The sequence below is a fragment of the Hipposideros armiger genome, unplaced genomic scaffold, assembly GCF_001890085.2.
Source record: "Hipposideros armiger isolate ML-2016 unplaced genomic scaffold, ASM189008v1 scaffold_220, whole genome shotgun sequence".
NCBI lineage: Eukaryota > Metazoa > Chordata > Mammalia > Chiroptera > Hipposideridae > Hipposideros > Hipposideros armiger.
The window spans coordinates 1,162,794-1,181,749 of NW_017731570.1; the positions used below are offsets into that span (position 1 = coordinate 1,162,794).

General features: G+C 41.6%; 1 protein-coding gene across 16 annotated transcripts in view; it reads right to left on the reverse strand.

Moving 5' to 3' along the window:
* Positions 1-18,956, reverse strand: part of ERC2 (ELKS/RAB6-interacting/CAST family member 2) — a 974,141-nt gene that overhangs the window by 435,870 nt on the left and 519,315 nt on the right. For all 16 annotated transcript variants that reach the window (XR_002125344.1, XR_002125343.1, XM_019654364.1 and 13 more), the window contains one exon: positions 5,410-5,545. Coding sequence is in view for 14 of the 16 variants with exons in the window: in XM_019654364.1 (XP_019509909.1) it covers positions 5,410-5,545 (136 nt within the window). In the remaining 2 variants the exon portion in view is untranslated. The remainder of the gene's footprint in view (positions 1-5,409; positions 5,546-18,956) is intronic.

Genomic DNA, 18,956 nt, shown 5'->3' on the forward strand with positions numbered 1-18,956 from the left:
AAATGGGCAGAGGACCTGAACAGACATTTCTCCAAAGAGAACATACAGATGGCCAATAGAGATATGAAAAGATGCTCAACGTCACTAATCATTAGAGAAATGCAAATAAAAACCACAATGAGATACCACCTCACTCCGGTCAGAATGGCTATCATCAATAAATCAACAAACAACAAGCGCTGGCGAGGCTGTGGAGAAAAAGGGAAACCTGGTACACTGTTGGTGGGACTGCAGATGGGTGCGGCCATTATGGAAATCAGTATGGAGGCACCTCAAAAAATTAAAAATAGAACTACCTTATGACCCAGCAATTCCACTCCTGGTTATTTTTCCAAAGAGATACAAAAGTAATTTGAAAAAAGTATATTCACCCCTATATTTACTGCAGCGCTATTCACAATAGCCAAGATATGGAAACAACCAAAATGGCCATCAATAGACAACTGGTTAAAGAAATGGTGGTACATTTATACAATGAAGTATTACTCTGCCATAAAAAAGAGTGAAATCTTACCATTTGCAACAACATGGATGGATCTAGAGGATATAATGCTAAGTAAAACAGGTCAGATTGATAAAGACAAATATCATATGATCTTACTTATATGTGGAATCTAAAGAACAAAATAAACACACAAACAAAACAGAAATAGACTCATAGATACAGAGAAGTAACTGATGCTTGCTAGACAGAAGGGGGTTGGGTGGATGGGTGAGGAAGGTTGAAGGGGTTAGGAAGTACAAATTGGTAGTCACAAAATAGTCACAGGGATGTAAAGTACAGTATGGGGAATATAGTCAATAATGTTGTAAAAACGATGGATAGTGTCAGATGGGTACTAGACCTATGGGGGGATCACTTCAAAAATTAAATAAATGCCTAACCACTGTGCTGTACACCTGAAACTCATATAAAGTAATAGTGACTGTCAGCTGTAACTAACATATATGTAGTCTCTTTACTTACAGCACGTGAACCCAGTAGGATGAGAGTGTCAGGCTGTGCAGAAGCCACAAACCAATGGGCAATTCACCTGCACAAGTGCTTCACTGGACCCGTAGAGTGTTTTAAAAAAAATTGAACCAACTTTCTAAAGTCCAATGATTTCACATAAAAATTTACATTTTATGACAATCAAAATACTGATGTAGAAAATAACTCTAGGACCACCTTCATGGCAACATGCAGCCAAAGCTCAGTGGTCCTTCCTCCTTTTGATGAGCCATGGGCTCTTGAGTCCCCACAGACCCCACCACTCTATTACACCCATACTACACACTCAGGCCACTGCAGCTGTACTTTTTCATTAAGTTCATGTTATTGTTTTTCTTATAATAGAGACGTATTTCTCCGAACCCTCTCTCTTTTAACAGATTGAATAACTGGTCTCAATTCTTCACGCCCCCCCCCCTTGCTTCTGCCCCTTCACAATGCTCTCTTCACGGGTCCAGTGTACTTCCCCAATCCTTGACTACTATCAGCCACGCGCCGTGCTTTGGCCAATGAAGTGGGATGAAAACTCACAGTTTAAGACTAGGCCTTAGGAGGCCTTGCCTGTTTTTCTTTTCTCTCTTGTGCATCTGCTACTGCTGTCGAAGTTTCCCTCTGGGTCACTGATGCCCCCTGAGCCTGAGTCTCAGAACAAACACAGAGACACAGAGCCACCCCAGCCGCCCACAGACCTGCAGAGAAGCAGATTCACCACCCAAGCCCACCCTGGAGCAGCTGAGCCACTCAGTCAACCTGAAAACCTATGAGAATAACTACTGATGCTTTCAAGTCACTGAGTTTGGGGGTGATTTGCTACACAGCATTATTATGGAAATCGCTAACTGATGCATTTCGACTGAAAATAAAAAATAAAAGACAGGCTGAAAGAACCCGACATCATAATTTTTCTTACATGCAAACTTGTTTCTTATTTATGTTAATAGCTAAACCCTGAAGGTATTTGAGTTTGCAATTCCTGCCATAAAACTAAAAACTTAAGAACTAAAGAAGGTCAGGTTTGTGAAATGTTTCTTAGCATGACTATATATCTAGGTTTGACTGAAATGACCCAGTTTTTGCCTATTGCTGTTATGTCCTGGTTTGGACAATAAATAACATGGTCACTCTATCTCCATTCAAATATGTCTCCAATTTTCATACGAACTGGTTGAATCTCTTTGATCTCTTTTTGGAACACGATCCAAAAGCCTAAGTTATTGTTGCAGGCAATACCCGACCCAGGGTTTTTCTGGATGTAATAACTATTTGGTTGTTTGAAATCATGGTCGTGTCCAACCATTGCAAAATACTGGTGTAGAAAAACAACATTTCTGTAGGTGCCAATCACACAACTACCAACCAATCAACCAATCAACCAAACAAACAAACAAACAAGCAAACAAAAAAGATCCCAGTTGACTCACACTTAAATGGCTTAACAGTCTGACTTATAAACAGGAAGCACTTAAAACAAGAGCAACATTAAAAAATTAAGTGCCCCCAGAAAGGGAAGTTCTCCTCTCAGAAGGCAGTAATTACTGCATCTGAGTGCATTTGTTTAGCAACGCAGGAAAGTGGGAGTGTCACTCTCTATTAACCTTAACCAGAGACATTTTCATCAAAATTAATCGTGATTACTTTTTATTGCATTTCAAATGCTGTCCTTTATTTGGGGTGGTCAGGAATGCAACTAAGCAATTCCAGACCATGCTATCTTTTATGAACAAGTCTATGAGATAGTTACCAAGACCCCTTATGAAAATATTGCTATACAAAAGTTCATGGGTCAAAACAAGACATTAATTTCCATAACTGCATGTATCCTTAGAAAAGAAAAAAAAATTACTATATATAGAAAATACAGCAACTTTGATGCTCTATGCATGTCAGAGTAGAACTGTAAAAATACCCATGAATATCAGACAACAATTTTTGTTTTGTTTTTAACTTTTTCCTTGTCATTATAATAACAGTTAATGATGAACATTTCAGTATAGCTGGTGCCAAGTACAATTCTAAATTTTTTATATGCATCGACTCTATAACCCTCACAACTCTGGAGTAGATGCAATTATTCCCATTTTACAGATGAAGAAACTAGGCTTAGGGAAGTGAAGTAACCTGCCCAAGGACACTCAGCTAGTAAACTTTGAAGCTTGGAATAAATCCTAAGCATTGTAGCTCCAGGGTCAGTTAAATAACACTTAACGCACTGCCACAATGGTCAATTGGTCTGTTACGTTTTGTGCCCTGACTGCACCTTGCTCTGTACTACAACCTCTGCACCTTTGCTGATAGCTCTCCTGCCTGGAGGGCCTCCCCTGCTGTTCTGTCCCTCCCATATCAAACCCAGTCAGCTCCAACCCCACTGGTGCCATGAAGACTCTGCCACTCAGGTTTCCTTGCCTTCCTCTAAAATCTCCAGAACTCTCAGTATATCCATAATCTACCTCATCTGACACAGTTGTGGAAAAAACAGAGGCAGTCTTACCTGCCTAGCACCTCTTGGTAACAGAACCCCACTCTTTCCTGTGGGAGTTCCCATCCCCACTCTCAGCCTTTGGACTTGGAGTAAGGCTAACCCCCTTCCTGGAGGTTCCAAGTGCTCACGTCACCTGATCCTGGCCTGGCCAATTCATGCAATCTATCAGCCTTTGAAGTTTTTTTAGAAATACTAAGAAAGAACACTCTCCTGGGATGACTGCACTCATATTATAGAATGTTGGTTGGCTGGTGGTGGCCATTTTTGGCATTGCTTGGACATCAAGGCAACACGAGAGAAGCACGCCTGTGAGTAGGATGCAGACAGATTCCTGATCCACTGTTTGAATATGTGAATGTAGTCAAGTCTGAAATCCACCCTTAGCCTTTTCAGTTAAATGAGCCCACGGATTCCCTTTGCTGCTTAGTTCAAATTGAGTTGTGTTCCTATTTTTGCAACTAAGTGCCCCCCACTAACTTAGCTGACGTTAGAATTAAAGAGCTGCTATAAAGTACATCACACAGTACCCAGCATATTGAAAAGTTTAATAAATGGTACCTACTATTGTTATTGTTTCTCTACAATAGTTTCTTGAAAGCAAAAGGCCTGGAGTCACCTCCATCTCCACTCCGTACTCAAATGTCACTTCATAACTTTTTCTGCGGCTAGTTTTACCATATGTAAAATCACCAACATTTTTGCGAATAAATGAGAATCTATGTCTGGCATGGCAATGAAATGTTCTACAAATTTAGGTTATTAGTATTATCTCAGTCTGTAGGATCCAATCTAACATCTCATATGGCTGATGGGGAAACTAAGATCCAAAGCCCCTGGGATGTGATTTGCCAAGAATACTGAGGAAGCTGTGGATTCAAAAAAGCTACCCGTCCATACTGAGGTGGTCCCCAGGACTGAACACAGGACTTGACATGAGTATTGTGCTATCCAAATCAGTCATCAAGGCAAGGAGGCTTGACTGACAGCATTAAGGCACCTCCAGGACACGAGAAAAAAGAAACTTATATTAACTAAGTAATCCCCATGCGCCATTTCTGCACAAGGCATTTCCTTGTATTTCCTACTCTGGAATAATTATTTATTTCTCTTTTGAACAATTAAAAAGATAAACTATGAGTGCATATTGAAATTATCTAACTTCTTCTATCTCCAAGGAGGAAACCTAATATATAACTGGAGAAAGATACTAATTAATAAGCAAAATTTAACATGAACGCTGGCCAACTTGAACTTGAACTGCTCTGTTTAAAGGCACACTGGAATAAATAAAGGAACTTCAAAGCAAATGCCCTGTTTTCGTTTGAATGTTTTATTGAGCACATGGGGAGAGCTCCTTTGCCAAAAATAGGTTAATGAGGAAAAATTGGGGTTTTCAGTTGGTCCACTGGTTTCTGAGAGCCATCCATTCAGAGATAACTATATTCCACAGAAAAAAACAGAATAAGGATGTGTCTTAGAGCCTTAGAGTTTTGAAATAAAACAAAGCCAGTTTTGTAACCTGTCTGAGATCAGCTTAATGCATCCTTTTTCAAATACCTTGATAGGTGATAATGCACACACACATTTTCCTTCTACTAACCCCAACACAACTTCAATATAATTCTAACAGGAAGACATTTCTATGTTTTAAGTTTTTTGTCAACTATATAAACGCAGCCCTTACCTTTGAAGATGAGGTACGGGAAGCAAGTGACTCCGTGAAGCATTAGTGTTCTCCGCTATAATCAGCTTTTCCTAGGCACCATTTTGAAAATGATGCTCTGCACCTGGAAAGACCTACTGGGCTACCTGGGAGTGCTGGACTCAGAGCAAAAGCAAGGCCACCGCTTCTGTGCATGTTTTCCCACAGTAGTTAGTACATTTCAGAAATAGTCAATCTTTAATTACTGAGAGATTAGGAGAAGCCTGGGCTCACCTGCAAGTGCTGTGAGTTGTCGGCCATGCTGTCTTCCCGCCTGCGGACTTCTTCCAGTAACTGAGCATTCTTCTTCTTTTCCAACTGTTGATTGTGCTTGAGGTTGGCCACCTTCTTATTCTGATCCTTCATATGCCTGAGAAAAGTCAGCACAGCTTCGTTAATTTCAGCCACTGAAAGACCATGTTATCACAATAAAAGCGCTAAGTATAGACTATACTGATATGGGATCAGAAAAAGTTGGGACTTTGGAATATTCCATGCATCCAACCACAGACATGTATTGAGCACCCACTTCACGCCAGGTACCAGGATGGCACTGGGGCTGCAGTCGTGAATGAGACAGGAGTCGTCTTCACCCTCTGCATGAAGCCTGGAATCCAGTAGGGGAGACAGACAAGTACTAAGGAGTCACAATTTAGGTTTGCTAATGTTGAAGGAAATAAATAGCATGCTGGGGGAGATTATGGTATGTACTGCATCTGTGGACAGGCAGTGTGGGGGGGAGATGGCTTTAGTCACTGTGAGCAGGGAAACCTCCGTAAGGAAGCAAGGCTGTGGGTGAGACTCGAAGGAGCCAGCCAAGAAAACACCAGTGAAGGAGCTCCCCAGGTAGAGAGAACAGCAAGAATAATTCCCAAGGCAGGAAAGAGCCTGGCTACTTCTCGGAACTGGAAGGCTGCAGTGAGGCCACCCCAAAGTGAGAGGCACAGTGGGCGGGGGAGGGGGACAGGAGATGGAGCTGCAAAGGTGGGCAGGACTCAGGGTACACAGAGCCCTGTGGTCTGTGATGGGACTTATTTTCTTCTAAGTGGTTGCTGTTCTAATTATTATTATTCTTTTGGATCATGTTCCTATTCTGAGATCATAATCCATTACTTTGATTTAAAAATAACAATTACAAGGCTCCAATCAAATACATTGTCATCGCTTAGCTCAAACACAATCACACTTTGGCTAATCATCATGTTAAATAAAGCCCCAATGCTTGGAATAAAAGTTCTTAATGAATCTATAGGATGTCAGAGTGCAAAATCATCAAGTGATCAAGTGAGCAAAAGACTAAGGATAAAGGACAGGTTTTGGAAAAAAAAAGAAAAATGCAGGGGAGCGGGGAGTTACAGGCTTAATGTGGACTATTTCACTAGCAGCCTTTAGCAAAACATTCCACAGATTTAGGCAACCATGTCCACAGCAGCTGTTATAAATCTAATCTAACATGTGAGGAGGCGAGAGGGCAGTACCGGGGGCTCGGGAGCAGTGAGTCCAAAGGCAGAGAGCTGTGGAGAAGAATCATTTGGGGTCCCTTCTCATCCCTTCAACCCCTTTCCCCAGCATTGTTAAGTCAGCCATTGTTACTGAGGCCTAAGTCCCAAAACACGCTTATTGAGAATCACTGCTCTTGGGAAAGTAGGAATAGGAATGAGATGAGAACTAGATGATAAATCACAAACGTGTCAAAATGAAACTACGAATAATCAAATGGAAGCCTCTCTCAACAAGGAACTCTTAGTTCTAGTCCTCATTAAATTACATACTCCTCTCCTCTCTCCCACGCCAAGATAAAGAAGTTCAAGAGAATTGTTTATTAAGCTGAAAAATCTTCTATTAGGAACCCTGCTAATCAAAGTATTCCGAACATTTTGGCCCTATAAATATTTACGGAACCAACTAAAGCAGTGATTTAAATATTCCTGGAGACACTTATTAAGAGAATATAAGGTAAGATAGAATCACCATCTCCTTAGTCATTATTTGGATTGGGTCATGCTGGTCTGCTATTTCCCTGCTTGTACCAGATACAGTAAACTTATGAAACTACCAACAAAGCCTGCTTACTAATCTGCTTTTAGGAAAGTATCTTTTGATTACTAGAAAGACGTTAACAATGACCTCTTCCTTTCTAATTGAACAAAGATATCGTAGTTCCAAAGCTCATACTAACCCAAGGCAAGCACATTTTCCAGTTCCTTAGGAAATAAGAACAGTGCTCAGTATTACTAGTGACATTGTTTAATTAGAGGGCATTTTTATAAAGACGTACTTCTTTATTACTTTGAAGCACACCCTTAAATAGAACTAACTGATAAACATCCTCCCCCAAGTACTAGAGATAAATGACAATAGATTATTGCAAACATCATTTGCATAATTAAACTCCCACAAAGTTCTCAAAACAGACCTTACTTTCTAGGATACTATACTAGTTTTTCAATACAAAAAACCCCAAAAAACCCACACAAAAAAACCAAACCAAATCCATGCTTCCCTAAAACTTTCCTGAATTAAGAATGAGTAGCTAAGAAAAATGGGAAACGAAGTTCAGACACTGTGATGGAGGCCTGTCTTCAGCATTCTCCAGCCATTCCTTCAATTCTGCCTTATTTAGGATACCAGAGATTGGAAAAGAAAAGCTGGCTTTGTATGGCGCTGCTTAGGATTTGGGCCAATAAGATTGATGCAGAGCAAGGTGATGAAAGTGATCATCTTGTCTTGAGACATGTGAACATCAAGAGACACTTACAAAAGTGTACATACTCCTTTGCAGGGTTGCCATGGTTTTCAACTATAGTTCTAGCAGAACTCTTTCTTCTAGGAAAGACCAAATGGGTTCCCTGGGAAAGCCAAAAGGGAAAGAGCTGCTCTGCCAGAGGCAGGAAAGACGCGAGGAGTGGATTGGGAACAGGTGAGCACCTCATCCACACTGGGCAACCCTCTCTCAGGTGCCCCTCAGGGAAGCCTGCCTAAGGCTACCTGGATGAAGCACAGGTTGAAACAGTAATTTATAGAGTAGGAGAGAAGGGGAGGCAGGTAGAGAAGTCAGGAAATTAAAAAACACAGTAAAACCTTGGCTTGCAAGTGATGTGGTTTGCAAGTGTTCCGCATGGCGAGCAAACATTTCTAATACATTTTAACATATGTTAAAATGTTAATGAGCGATGTCTTGCAATACGAGTAGTTTGTTTCCGGAATGAATTATGCTTGCAAACCAAGGTATTACTGTATTAGATCCCTTGGAGAAGAGAAAATGCCCCCACAGAAACTCATTAGACAATTGTAGAAGAAATGACCACAGTGATTTTTGCTAGTAATAACTTGAACATTTCCGAGAATAAAATCTGTAAGTGCCCTATCAGTCCCCATACCTTTCCCCACTGCAGTAGTAAACCCACACTGCATAAATCATGCTAAACTCTGCACAGCTCACAACTGTCTCTAAACTTAGGAAGGTAGAGCCTCTGGAGGTGCAGGCTGCAAAGTCCTCTGACAATACTGCCTGAGAAGAATACGTCTTTGCTATCGCTTCCCAAACTCCCACCCATCAAGAGACTCAGATTCTAAGGCTCCACCAGAGACTGGCCAGCTCCATGTCCAGAAAAAAAGTTTCTTTGGGATGATTTTTTTCTCGATGAAAAATATACCCAGGATGCAATTTTTTAAAAAAAGCAATCACAGGTGTGGGGGTGCAGTTTGAGAGTACAGTGGTATGGTCACTTTTTTAATATTCGACTTATATTGACCAGTCTCGTTAAGCAAGTCATGTCACTTTTCAAATTCAGCCATCATTAAGGAATTTGGATTAACTACAAAATTCCAGCAGGTGTCAAGATCAACAGTAGCTACCATTTTAGGAATGAATGTCAGAGAGGACAGAATCCTGCTATTTTCACATGAATAGTCATCAAAATAAAGTTAGAAAGTATTCTCTAATTTGCTGGTGAGGACACATCAGGCTTCAAGGCCTCTGGGATTACATGGACAGAAGATGTATGTTCCCCAAGGGCATGTGCTTATTTGTATTTAAAAGAGAAAATCAGAACTTCTCTTCCTTTAAATCTTAGCAGAAATAAAATACCATTTTTACCCATCTGCTCTCAAAAACTTTAAGAGATTAATAATATCCATTGTTAGAGAAGATGCGGGAATCCAGTTATGTGGTCAGGAAGAGCGTAACTGACGAAAGCATTTTAGAAACCAATTTGGCAGTTTCCACCAAAGTGTACATACCTTTTGCCCAAGCAAACCCACTTCTAGGAATGCAGCCTACAAAAATGCTTGCACATGTGCACAAATATATGTATATAGATGTACAAAAATTTTCACTGCAGCACTGTAAAAGTGGAAGTTTGAAAGCCACCTTATTGTCCATTAGAGGGAAACTGGCTGAAGAAAGCAAGCACATGCATACTATGGAACCCTAAGCTAGCTAAGAAGATTAAAGCAAAGCTAAAATATGGACATGGAAAAATCTGCAAGATATATTGTTAATCAAAGAAGAAAGCAGGTAGCAGGATAATACATATAGTCAGATCTTGTTTCTCTTAAAATACAGAAGCTGCTTGGATGAATTACACGCACGCATGGAAATGGAAGCGCCCGCATGCCCCACGCCAGTGTGCAAACAATCGTTACCGCTGAGGAAGTGTAGGGGGTTGGGGAGCAAGGGGGGACTTCCACACGTTACTGTGTGCATTTGCGTGTGCAAGTGAGGCATAAATACATATAAGAAAATGCACAGATAGGAAGTGTACAAGTCAATGATGTTGGACCATCAAAATACAGGGCGTTGCCATCGCCCAGCCTTGCGTCTCCTCCCCATGCCCAGGTGTTGTCACTATTTTAACTTTTATCTACATAGATCCTTTTTCAGTGTTCTTGAACTTTATACACATGGAATCGTACAGCACATGTTCTTTTGTGCCTGACTTCTTTGACTCAGCATAAGATTTTTGAGATTCATCCACATTGTTGTATGTAAATTCCATCTTATTGCTGAGTAGCATTCCATTATATGAATATACTATAATACAATTTGATTAGCTATTCCCTTTTTAAATGGTTATTTGGGGTGTCTCCAATTTTTTACTGTTAAGAATAGGTCTCAATGAACATTCTTGCAGCAGCTTTGTGTGTGTGTATGTGTCCATATGTTTCATTTCCCTTGGATAAATAACTAGATGTAGCTTTAACTGGCAATGTTAAATGGTGCAGCCCCCATGGAAGACAATTTCTGGGCTATATGACAGGTGTAGCTGCAGTGCAGGGGCTTGTAGTATAAACTCTGGAGCCAGGCTGCCTGGGCTCCCATCAGAAGTCTACTACTTTGTAGCTGTGTGACTGTGCGCAGGTTTCTTAGCCTCTGGGTACCTCAGCTTCTTGATATATACAATGGGAATCACTGTGTCTAACTCTTAGGGTTATTATGAAGAGTGGGTGAGTTAGCACAGGTAAAATGCTCAGAACAGACTCCAGCGCGTTCTGTTTCGCGTACGCTTACAATGTGAATGGAATCGTGTACTGTGCATTACTGTGAACACATATTTAATGTCTTGCTTCCCACAAAGGAACAGCAGGTATTCCAAATACCTCAAACAATGGACTTTGGAATGCATTATTAAACCCCGTTTGTCACACATTTAGCTTCCACTTGTACTTTCCTTAATAATAAGATGAGTTGCATTCCTGGAAGGTTACACTGATGGAAGTGTTGCAGGAAGGTCACGACAAGCATGGGTAAGTGAGCTGGGACCCTGAAGCGACTGAACAAGTAGATGCCCCCACCCTCCCCCCCCCACACACACACAGAATGGGAGCTGACAATGGGTCCTGCAAGCAGAATTTCCAATAACAAAAGCTTTTACTTTCAACCACTGAGATGATCCCATTTTTTTAAAGCTTGTAAATACCATTCAGTACTTCAGCATAGCTATAAATTTTAGAAAGCTATCATAAATATTCTAAAGCTATTTTTATAGAACATACAAATGTGCTAAATGTCATGAGCACGATATTCCTTTCTGGAAGAGAAAGTATCTGGCCAGCTGCGCTACTTGAATCCAGCCCTCCTCCAGACAAGAGCAATACATAGGGCCAAGGTCTTAGGCATTAGCTCCAGAATGAGCCAGATCTCTTGGACTTCGCATTTTGCGGCAACCTCCTAAGAGTAGCCCACCTGTTTGGCCACTAGCTTTGATGGCTGCCTAAGTCCTCGCCAAAACCCTTGAGCAGGACGCCCACTTATCTCCCCAGGCTTTCCTTCTCAGTGGATTGCTCCTTCCCTCCATACCTATGGTCCTTGCTACTTTCACTCCCTGGAGGTGACACCTTCCTATCATCTGTCTCCTCTATTCCCACCTCCTCTGTGGTGGTTGGGGCTACGCAAGAACCCAAAGACAAGGCCACCGTCAGTAAAAGCACACAATGACAACACACTTTAAAGACACCATGTACCATTTACCAGGCCAGCAGGACATCCCAGAGCTTGCTAACATAGCTAAAGAAAGTTGGTAAAGGGGTGGGGGTGTTCAGAGTTAAAAACTTAGAAAACTGAGCTTCCTGAAGATAAAGAGAGTCCTAGCCTTCCACCTCGTAACATCAGGTTCCACTGGTAAAAGTCCTCTTGGGGAAGATGGTTTTGTCAGGCTATTCCTCACTCAGCCTGATGAAATGGTTGAATTATTTGATACCAAGGGTGGTCAGAGGCAGGACAGTAAGATGTCCAAGACCAAGGACTTGGTTGCTAGATTGGCCGCATTCTCATCACAGAGGCACCATTACAAAGCATGTAACCCTAGGCAAGTTATCTCACTGGGGAAGGTAGGGGACTAGAGGCATTGAATGATTTAATAAGCCTAAGGCTCTTAAAAGAGTACCTGGCACACAGTGACTGCTTTGTACACATCAGCCTGATCCCCCTGCCCCAAACCCTCTCCTAGAGCACATATCTAGTCTCTCCTTCCCCCCACCACTGACCGCCCCACCCAGGCTAGTAAAACCTAGGGAGCAGGTTACACAGCAGAAGGTGGTCACGATTCATGAGAAGGGTTTATGTTTCTTGTAGAAGTTTCCGAAGGGCTGAGTTCCTTCAAGTGTCCTCCCTCAGTCTGGCCTCGAAGAACCTCCTTCCCCTAAAGATCAATGGAGTGCCACCCCAGCAATGAATGGACCCCAATGACTGAAAGCTTAAGCTTAAGAGGGCAAATGGTGGGGACTATTAAGGAAGACCCTGGGGACAGACAGCAGAGAGCCAGGCCCTCTTGACGCCGCCTTGCCCTCCTCTAGATGCACTTGGGAGGATGAGCATGTGCCTATAGGAGACCCAGGACTCAGTGGTGAATCCATGAGCATCTAATAACAATGTGCTCTTCCTGGCAAGCAGACCATACCCAGGTGCAAGATCACACGACTAATGAACAGGCCTGGCCCCGATTTACTATTTATCAAAGGAATTTCTTATTGCTCGGCCTCCCATGTAGGTGTGCTGACTCAGACAGCACAGGCTGGTCGTGTAGATCTGAGGATGGTAACCCTGGAATGATTATTTTCCCCACTGTCAAGCAATAAATGCATTGTGAAGTTCTACATCCCTCTCACGGTAGACTGGACTACATGTGTTGGCTTCTCTCTCCATATGGTCACAGTTGGCAGTAGATTCCTCACCAGCAGAATCCAAAGCAGGGCTGCCCTGCCATCTCTACCAGCCCAGAAAGTACCCTCTACATGATTACATCATGGCTTCACATATTCCATGGTGCCTCAATGCCCTCCTGAGGTTCAGAAATACAGACAGGAAAACAGAGAATGGTCAGATCCCTTCTCCTCGTTGCCCCTGCTGCCTGCCACAGAGCTCAAGTCCCCATCATTTCCTGCCTGGACCATGATGCTCTTCTCTCCTCACCGGTCTCCCTGCTTCCTCTCTCGCTCCCCTTGTAATCCATTCTCCAGCCAGCAGCAAGGGTGAGTGTTTTGAAACAAGTGAGATCATGTACTTGTTGGCATATGATTCTTCAACAGTTTCCCATTTCCCAAAGAATAACATCACATGCCTGTGGACCTCACCAGCCTCAGCCCGCACCATTCTCACCTTGACCCCCATACTCCAGGACCCAGCCTTCTTCCAGGTGCACACCCACTCCTTCCCACTAGAGAACAGGCATATGCTGTTCTGTCTGTGACCCACTCCCTTTCCACCCCACAGCCTCCACTCCTCCGTGGCTGACTTTCATCTTTCAGGTCTCAGCTCAAAGAAGACCTCTTTGGACGGGTCTTTCCTGGGTACCAAGTCTAAGGATGCCCCCTTCTCCTCACCGAAAATGTCTAAGATAGCACTCCATGCACTTCTTCCACTGCACACACCATAATCTGTAATTATACACTTAATTGCATTTTGGTTGATGATTGACTGTCCACCAGCAGACAGGCGTTAGTGCCAGAACAGAGCCCATCCTCAGAGTATTCTCCAGAGTAAAGGAATGACTTAATCATACTCTCTCTAACTCAAGCTACCGTCATCTCCAACTGGTCCATGTAACCCATCCCCACAAGTCAGGGGAAAGAGTCTCTCTGGGGCACGAACAGGATCATATCTCTTTGCTGCTTAAACTTCTTATTGGATTCCTGCTAACTGTGAAAATGTCCGTACCTCTTTCCATGACTACTCCCAGATCTAACTCCTGCCTCCCCAAGTCCTATCTCATCCTACTCATCCTCATTGTGGGAGCCACACTGGCCTTCCATCTGACCCTCAACATACCAAGTCTTTCAATCCTCAGGGCCTTTGCACAGCGGTTTCCTTTTCTAGAAAGCTCTTTACCTTCACTCCTACCCCAGCCTTTTTATCACATTACCTCATATTTATCCTTCTTATATCAGTATAAATAAGATGTCCTCTGGGAAGCCCCCTTGGTCAATCTAGGAAGTTGGGTCCTCCTGTTATAAATTCCTAAATCACACTGTGTTTGCCTTGCTAAGAGCCTGTCACACTTCTGATCTTTTAATGGCTTCCTTGTTCTAAGTACCCTTGTACAGTGATCACACCTGTCTTACTCTCTTCTCTAAGAATCTAGCACAATGTCTAGTCCATGGTTACCAACAGAAAACTGCTGGATTGAAGTTAATTATGAAACCTACCTCTGTTTGGTCAAAGGATGAAACAGGCCCTTTGTGTTTGCTAGATGTTTTATGTGAACCCAAAAAATTATTTAGGAACATATATCTAGGGATTTACATGAATTAAGACTGTCCTCATATTTGTTTTCAGAAAGGCATTTTGTATATAGAAGAAGTCAATCTCATATAATGAAGATCTGTTTACTGTCAATGAAATGGTATCCAATCAAAGTGAACAGAAATAAAATAAAAGCAGACTGATGATGAATACAACTGGGAATTATCACCTGGTACTAACACAATAACACCTAGAGTTCCCATTCCTATAAGTGTCATTCTTGAAATCAAACTAAAAATTTTAAAGGCTGGATCCAAAAGAAATGACCTGGCATTTCTTTCCTAATTTAATTTATATTCAGTATATAGTTATAAACAAACAAACAAACAAACAAAAACTACATGGCTCACAGCAGAATGATGGCTTGTTCTTATTTATGCTGCTGATAAAAGCTTTCTAAACTCTAAAAACAGGGATCAGCAAACTTTTCTGTAAAGGAGCAGAGAGTAAATATTTTAGGCTTTGGGGTCCATATATCCTCTGTAGAAAGTTCTCAACTTTGCTATTGTAGCATGAAAGCAGGCAGAGACAATATGTATGCAAATGGGCATGGCTGTGTTCCAATAAAACTTTATTTACAGGTAACAGGGCTGGATTTGGCACATAGACCAGAGTTTGCTGAACCTGGGGTTAGGCATACAATAATAATAATCATAGCAGCAAATGTCCACACCACATGATGTCCTCTTAAATATTAGAGCTAATAATACAATAGCTCACTTAATCCTCACAGCACCCCTATTAGGCAGGTACTTTGATTATTCCTCTTACAGAGGAGGAAACTGCTCAAAGTTATGGAGCAAGTGAGAGGCAGAGGCAGGCTTCTCAACCAGTCTGACTCCAGAGGCCACCCCCATCCACTTAACCTCTGTTCTGTGCCAACCAGCTGTCTACAATGTTGCAGAGTTCCTTCACCCACTGTCCCACTTTCTCTTCTTCCAAGCAATCCAGAAAGTTCTAGACCAGAGGTCGGCAAACTGCAGCTCACGAGCCACATGCAGCTCTTTGGGTACTTTCCATCTCAAAAGTTTGCTGACCCCTGGAAGAGCCAATCCTGTCCCTCACAACAATTTAAAAGTCATTCGAGGGCCATAAACATATTTTTACATAATCACCATTATGTGACTAATATCCTGTAAAAATTTTATAAATGAAACTATGATAGTTTTATTTTCATTTTCAATTTTACTTCAGAGCCACAGTTTGTGAGCCGCAGTTTGCTGACCCCTGGCTGCTCTTCTGTCTCAAAAGTTTGCCGACCCCTGGTCTAGACAGTACAGACAGAAATTCTCAGGCTACAGTCTCTGTGCTGTAGTCCAGCCACTTGAAGGCATACCACTCTAAACCTCACAGGATGCTCTAATCTGTAACTCGATTGACTACTAAAAAACTAGATACACATGAGGTAATTATCCAAGAATATTAGCTTTCCATCAGAAAAGCTTTGGAAAGGAAGATGGGAACTTAACAGCTTCAAACTTCATGGTGGCAGCAACAGTCACTGAAATGAAGGCCCAGTTAGGAAGCAGAACACAAAACCAACGAGGATGCCATGCGATTTCCCTATTAATTTCCATTCTCTGAACCCATTAACCTCAATGTGATCACATTTTGAATAAATTATTAGGTTTTATGGATAAAAATACCACCACACGTAGAAATATTTAGTGTATTTCATATCCTGAACCTTCAATGCATCATAATGAGTTTGATTCTTCCTCCTATACAAACAGATTTAGTTAGACAAAAGTGACGAGTTTGGAGATGATACAAGTGAAGATACAAGTAGAAGCTGAACCAAAAGGGGAAGTGAGAGCTACACAAAGGGGCAAGGCCAACAACAGGTAACAGGTACTAGATGTTAGGACAGAACCTCCAGGACCATGGGGGCAAACCCAGGACACAGCCAAGACATAAGATTCACACTCCTGCCCCGTTTCCACCTTATATCTTCTCCTTGCACATCATCTACTTCTCTTCAAATAAAAAAAAAAAGGAATCTGAACATGTTAAAAACAAAACATTCATATAATTGCCACAATTCCATGGGGTATTGTATTACTTTAAAAGCCTATGACTCCACCGTTAGACACAGGCACATTAGGGCCAATTTGGTGGGGTGTCAGTTGTATTTACAGTTTGGGGTAATATAAAAACATATGGAAACTGTGAAAATTGAACCCTGGGGGGTTAATGTTGGAGGAAACCAACATTCCACAGTCTGGCCAGAGGGTGGGGGCCATTTGCCCAGACTACGTACAGCTAGAGCAACCTTTGAGCGCAGGGGTACTTCGTGTATGCAAGACCTATTTTTATTGCATACAATCTGGAATGGAGCTGCAGCAGCCCAGACATAAAATAAAGCAGAAGCATAAGAAGATAAAAATCGCATATGCTGATTTTCCAAATTGAGTACAGAAAAAATGGTCAGAGTTTATATTTTTTCTACCAGGAATCAATGTTAAAATATTGCTAAATAATAAAAACACCCTCTGTTTTCAGATGTCGTGTTATATTTAGGCACTGTGCTAAGCACTGTAGAAATATAATCTCAGTTAAACAAAACAACATCCTTATATGGAGAGTATTTTTATCCCCATTTTACAGATAAAGAAACTGAGGCTTAGAGAGATTAAGTAATTTGCCCAATGTCATACAGTTAATAAGTAGGGGTTTGTATGATGCCAAAGTTTATGGTGTTACCTATTACGCTTTTTAAAAATAAAAACAATATATATCATTATACATCATTACGAGATCTTTGCCACAAAAGTGAATGAAGCATTCTAGCCAGGCCCAGACATTCCTGTTTGAGAGTTACAATGTTTTCTCTCCAAGAGGGAGGCAAAGCACTAGCCTCAATAAGCAAGTTTTGCTCAATTAGGATCTGATCCATCTGATGTGTGGCTTATCAGACCATCCCAAAGATAGACTAACACTGGATCAGTTTTCCTCTACTGCATAACAAATCACCACAAATGTAGCAGCCTAAAGCAACACTCATTTATTATCTCACAACTTCGGTGAGTCAGAAGTCCAGGCACAGCTTGGCTGCTCCCTCTGCTCCTGGTCTTACCGGACCGAAACCAAGATATTAGTGGACTGCGTTTCTCATCTCTAAGTTTAACCAGGGGAGAATGTGCTTCCAGGCTCATTCAGGTTGTTAGAAGCATTCCTTTCCTTGCAGCTGCATGAATGAGGTTCCCAGCTTCTAACTGGCTGTTGGCTGGAGCTGGAGGCTGCCCTCAGGTCCTAGGCTGCTCGTAATTCCTTACTATGTGGCCCTCTCCAGAGGTTCACAGCATGGCTGTTTGATTCTTTGAGGCCAGCAGGAGAATCCCGCTCTCTAGTCAGCTAAGACGGAGTCTTATATAATGTGAAGTAATGATGGGAGTAAAATCCCATCACCTGTGCCATATCCTATTAGTTAGATTCAAGTCACAGGTCCTGCCCACACTCAAGCAGAGGGGGTTATACAAGGGTATGAAAACCAGGGGCCAGAGGTCATGGAGACCATGTTAGAATGCCATCTACCATATGCCCTAGCCAATAGAACTTTCTGCAATATGGAAATGTTCTACTTCTATTCTGTCCAATACAGTAGCCACTTGCTATGTGTGGCTACTGAGCATCTGATATGCAGCTAGTGCAACTATGGAACTGATTTTTCAAAGTTATTTAATCTCCATTTAAATTTAAATAGTCACATGTGGCTAGTGGCTACCATATTGAACAGATTTGGACCTTAACCATATCCAAATTATATGTTAATTATTTTAAAAACTTTTTAAGCCTTTACTTTGTTTGTGTTCATTTTTCAAAATACTTCAGTCTTTTACTGTCAATTTCAAACATTTCTTGGGGACTATTTACCTCAGTATCTACCTAGCAGATTGCATTTTTCCACTTCCCTTAAGTTCTTCCAAACCATTTTCACTAATGCAACCTAAGACTTCTGGAAGGCCTAACTTATGGCCAATGAGGGGTTATGGAAATTTATGCATCCTTACACTTCCCCAAGTATTTATCCCCATGGCAACACACTGCAAAAATAAGTGCCTGTTCTTTCCACTCTTCTTCTCATAACTCAAACCTCTTCTAACTCAGTCTAATGTCAATGAGTAAAACAGAATCAGTGGTGGGTGGTGGATAAAACAAAAATCATTGAAGGATAACAAAATTGCAGAATTATCAGCAAAAACGTGCATAAACAACTTCCCCCCCAATTATATAAGACAGAACAAACCACTTCCCCACGCAATTGCCTCAATACAATTAACCACTTCCAAAAGCCATTGCTGTAATGCCACCTGTTTCAGTTTCGCTCAATGTTTTTCCTAACTCAGTGGTTTACAAACAGTGTTCTGGCAGCACTCGTTCTGGGGAATGTTAATAACTGTTATTACAAAACAAAAACAAAAACCAAAAGAAAAGAAAAAGAAGGGATAGGCTCAAATAAGTCTTGAGAGAGCAGAAAAAATTGCGAGTAGGTTTCTTATATTGCAGGACTTTTCAGAGCCTTTACTATTTTAAAGTACAC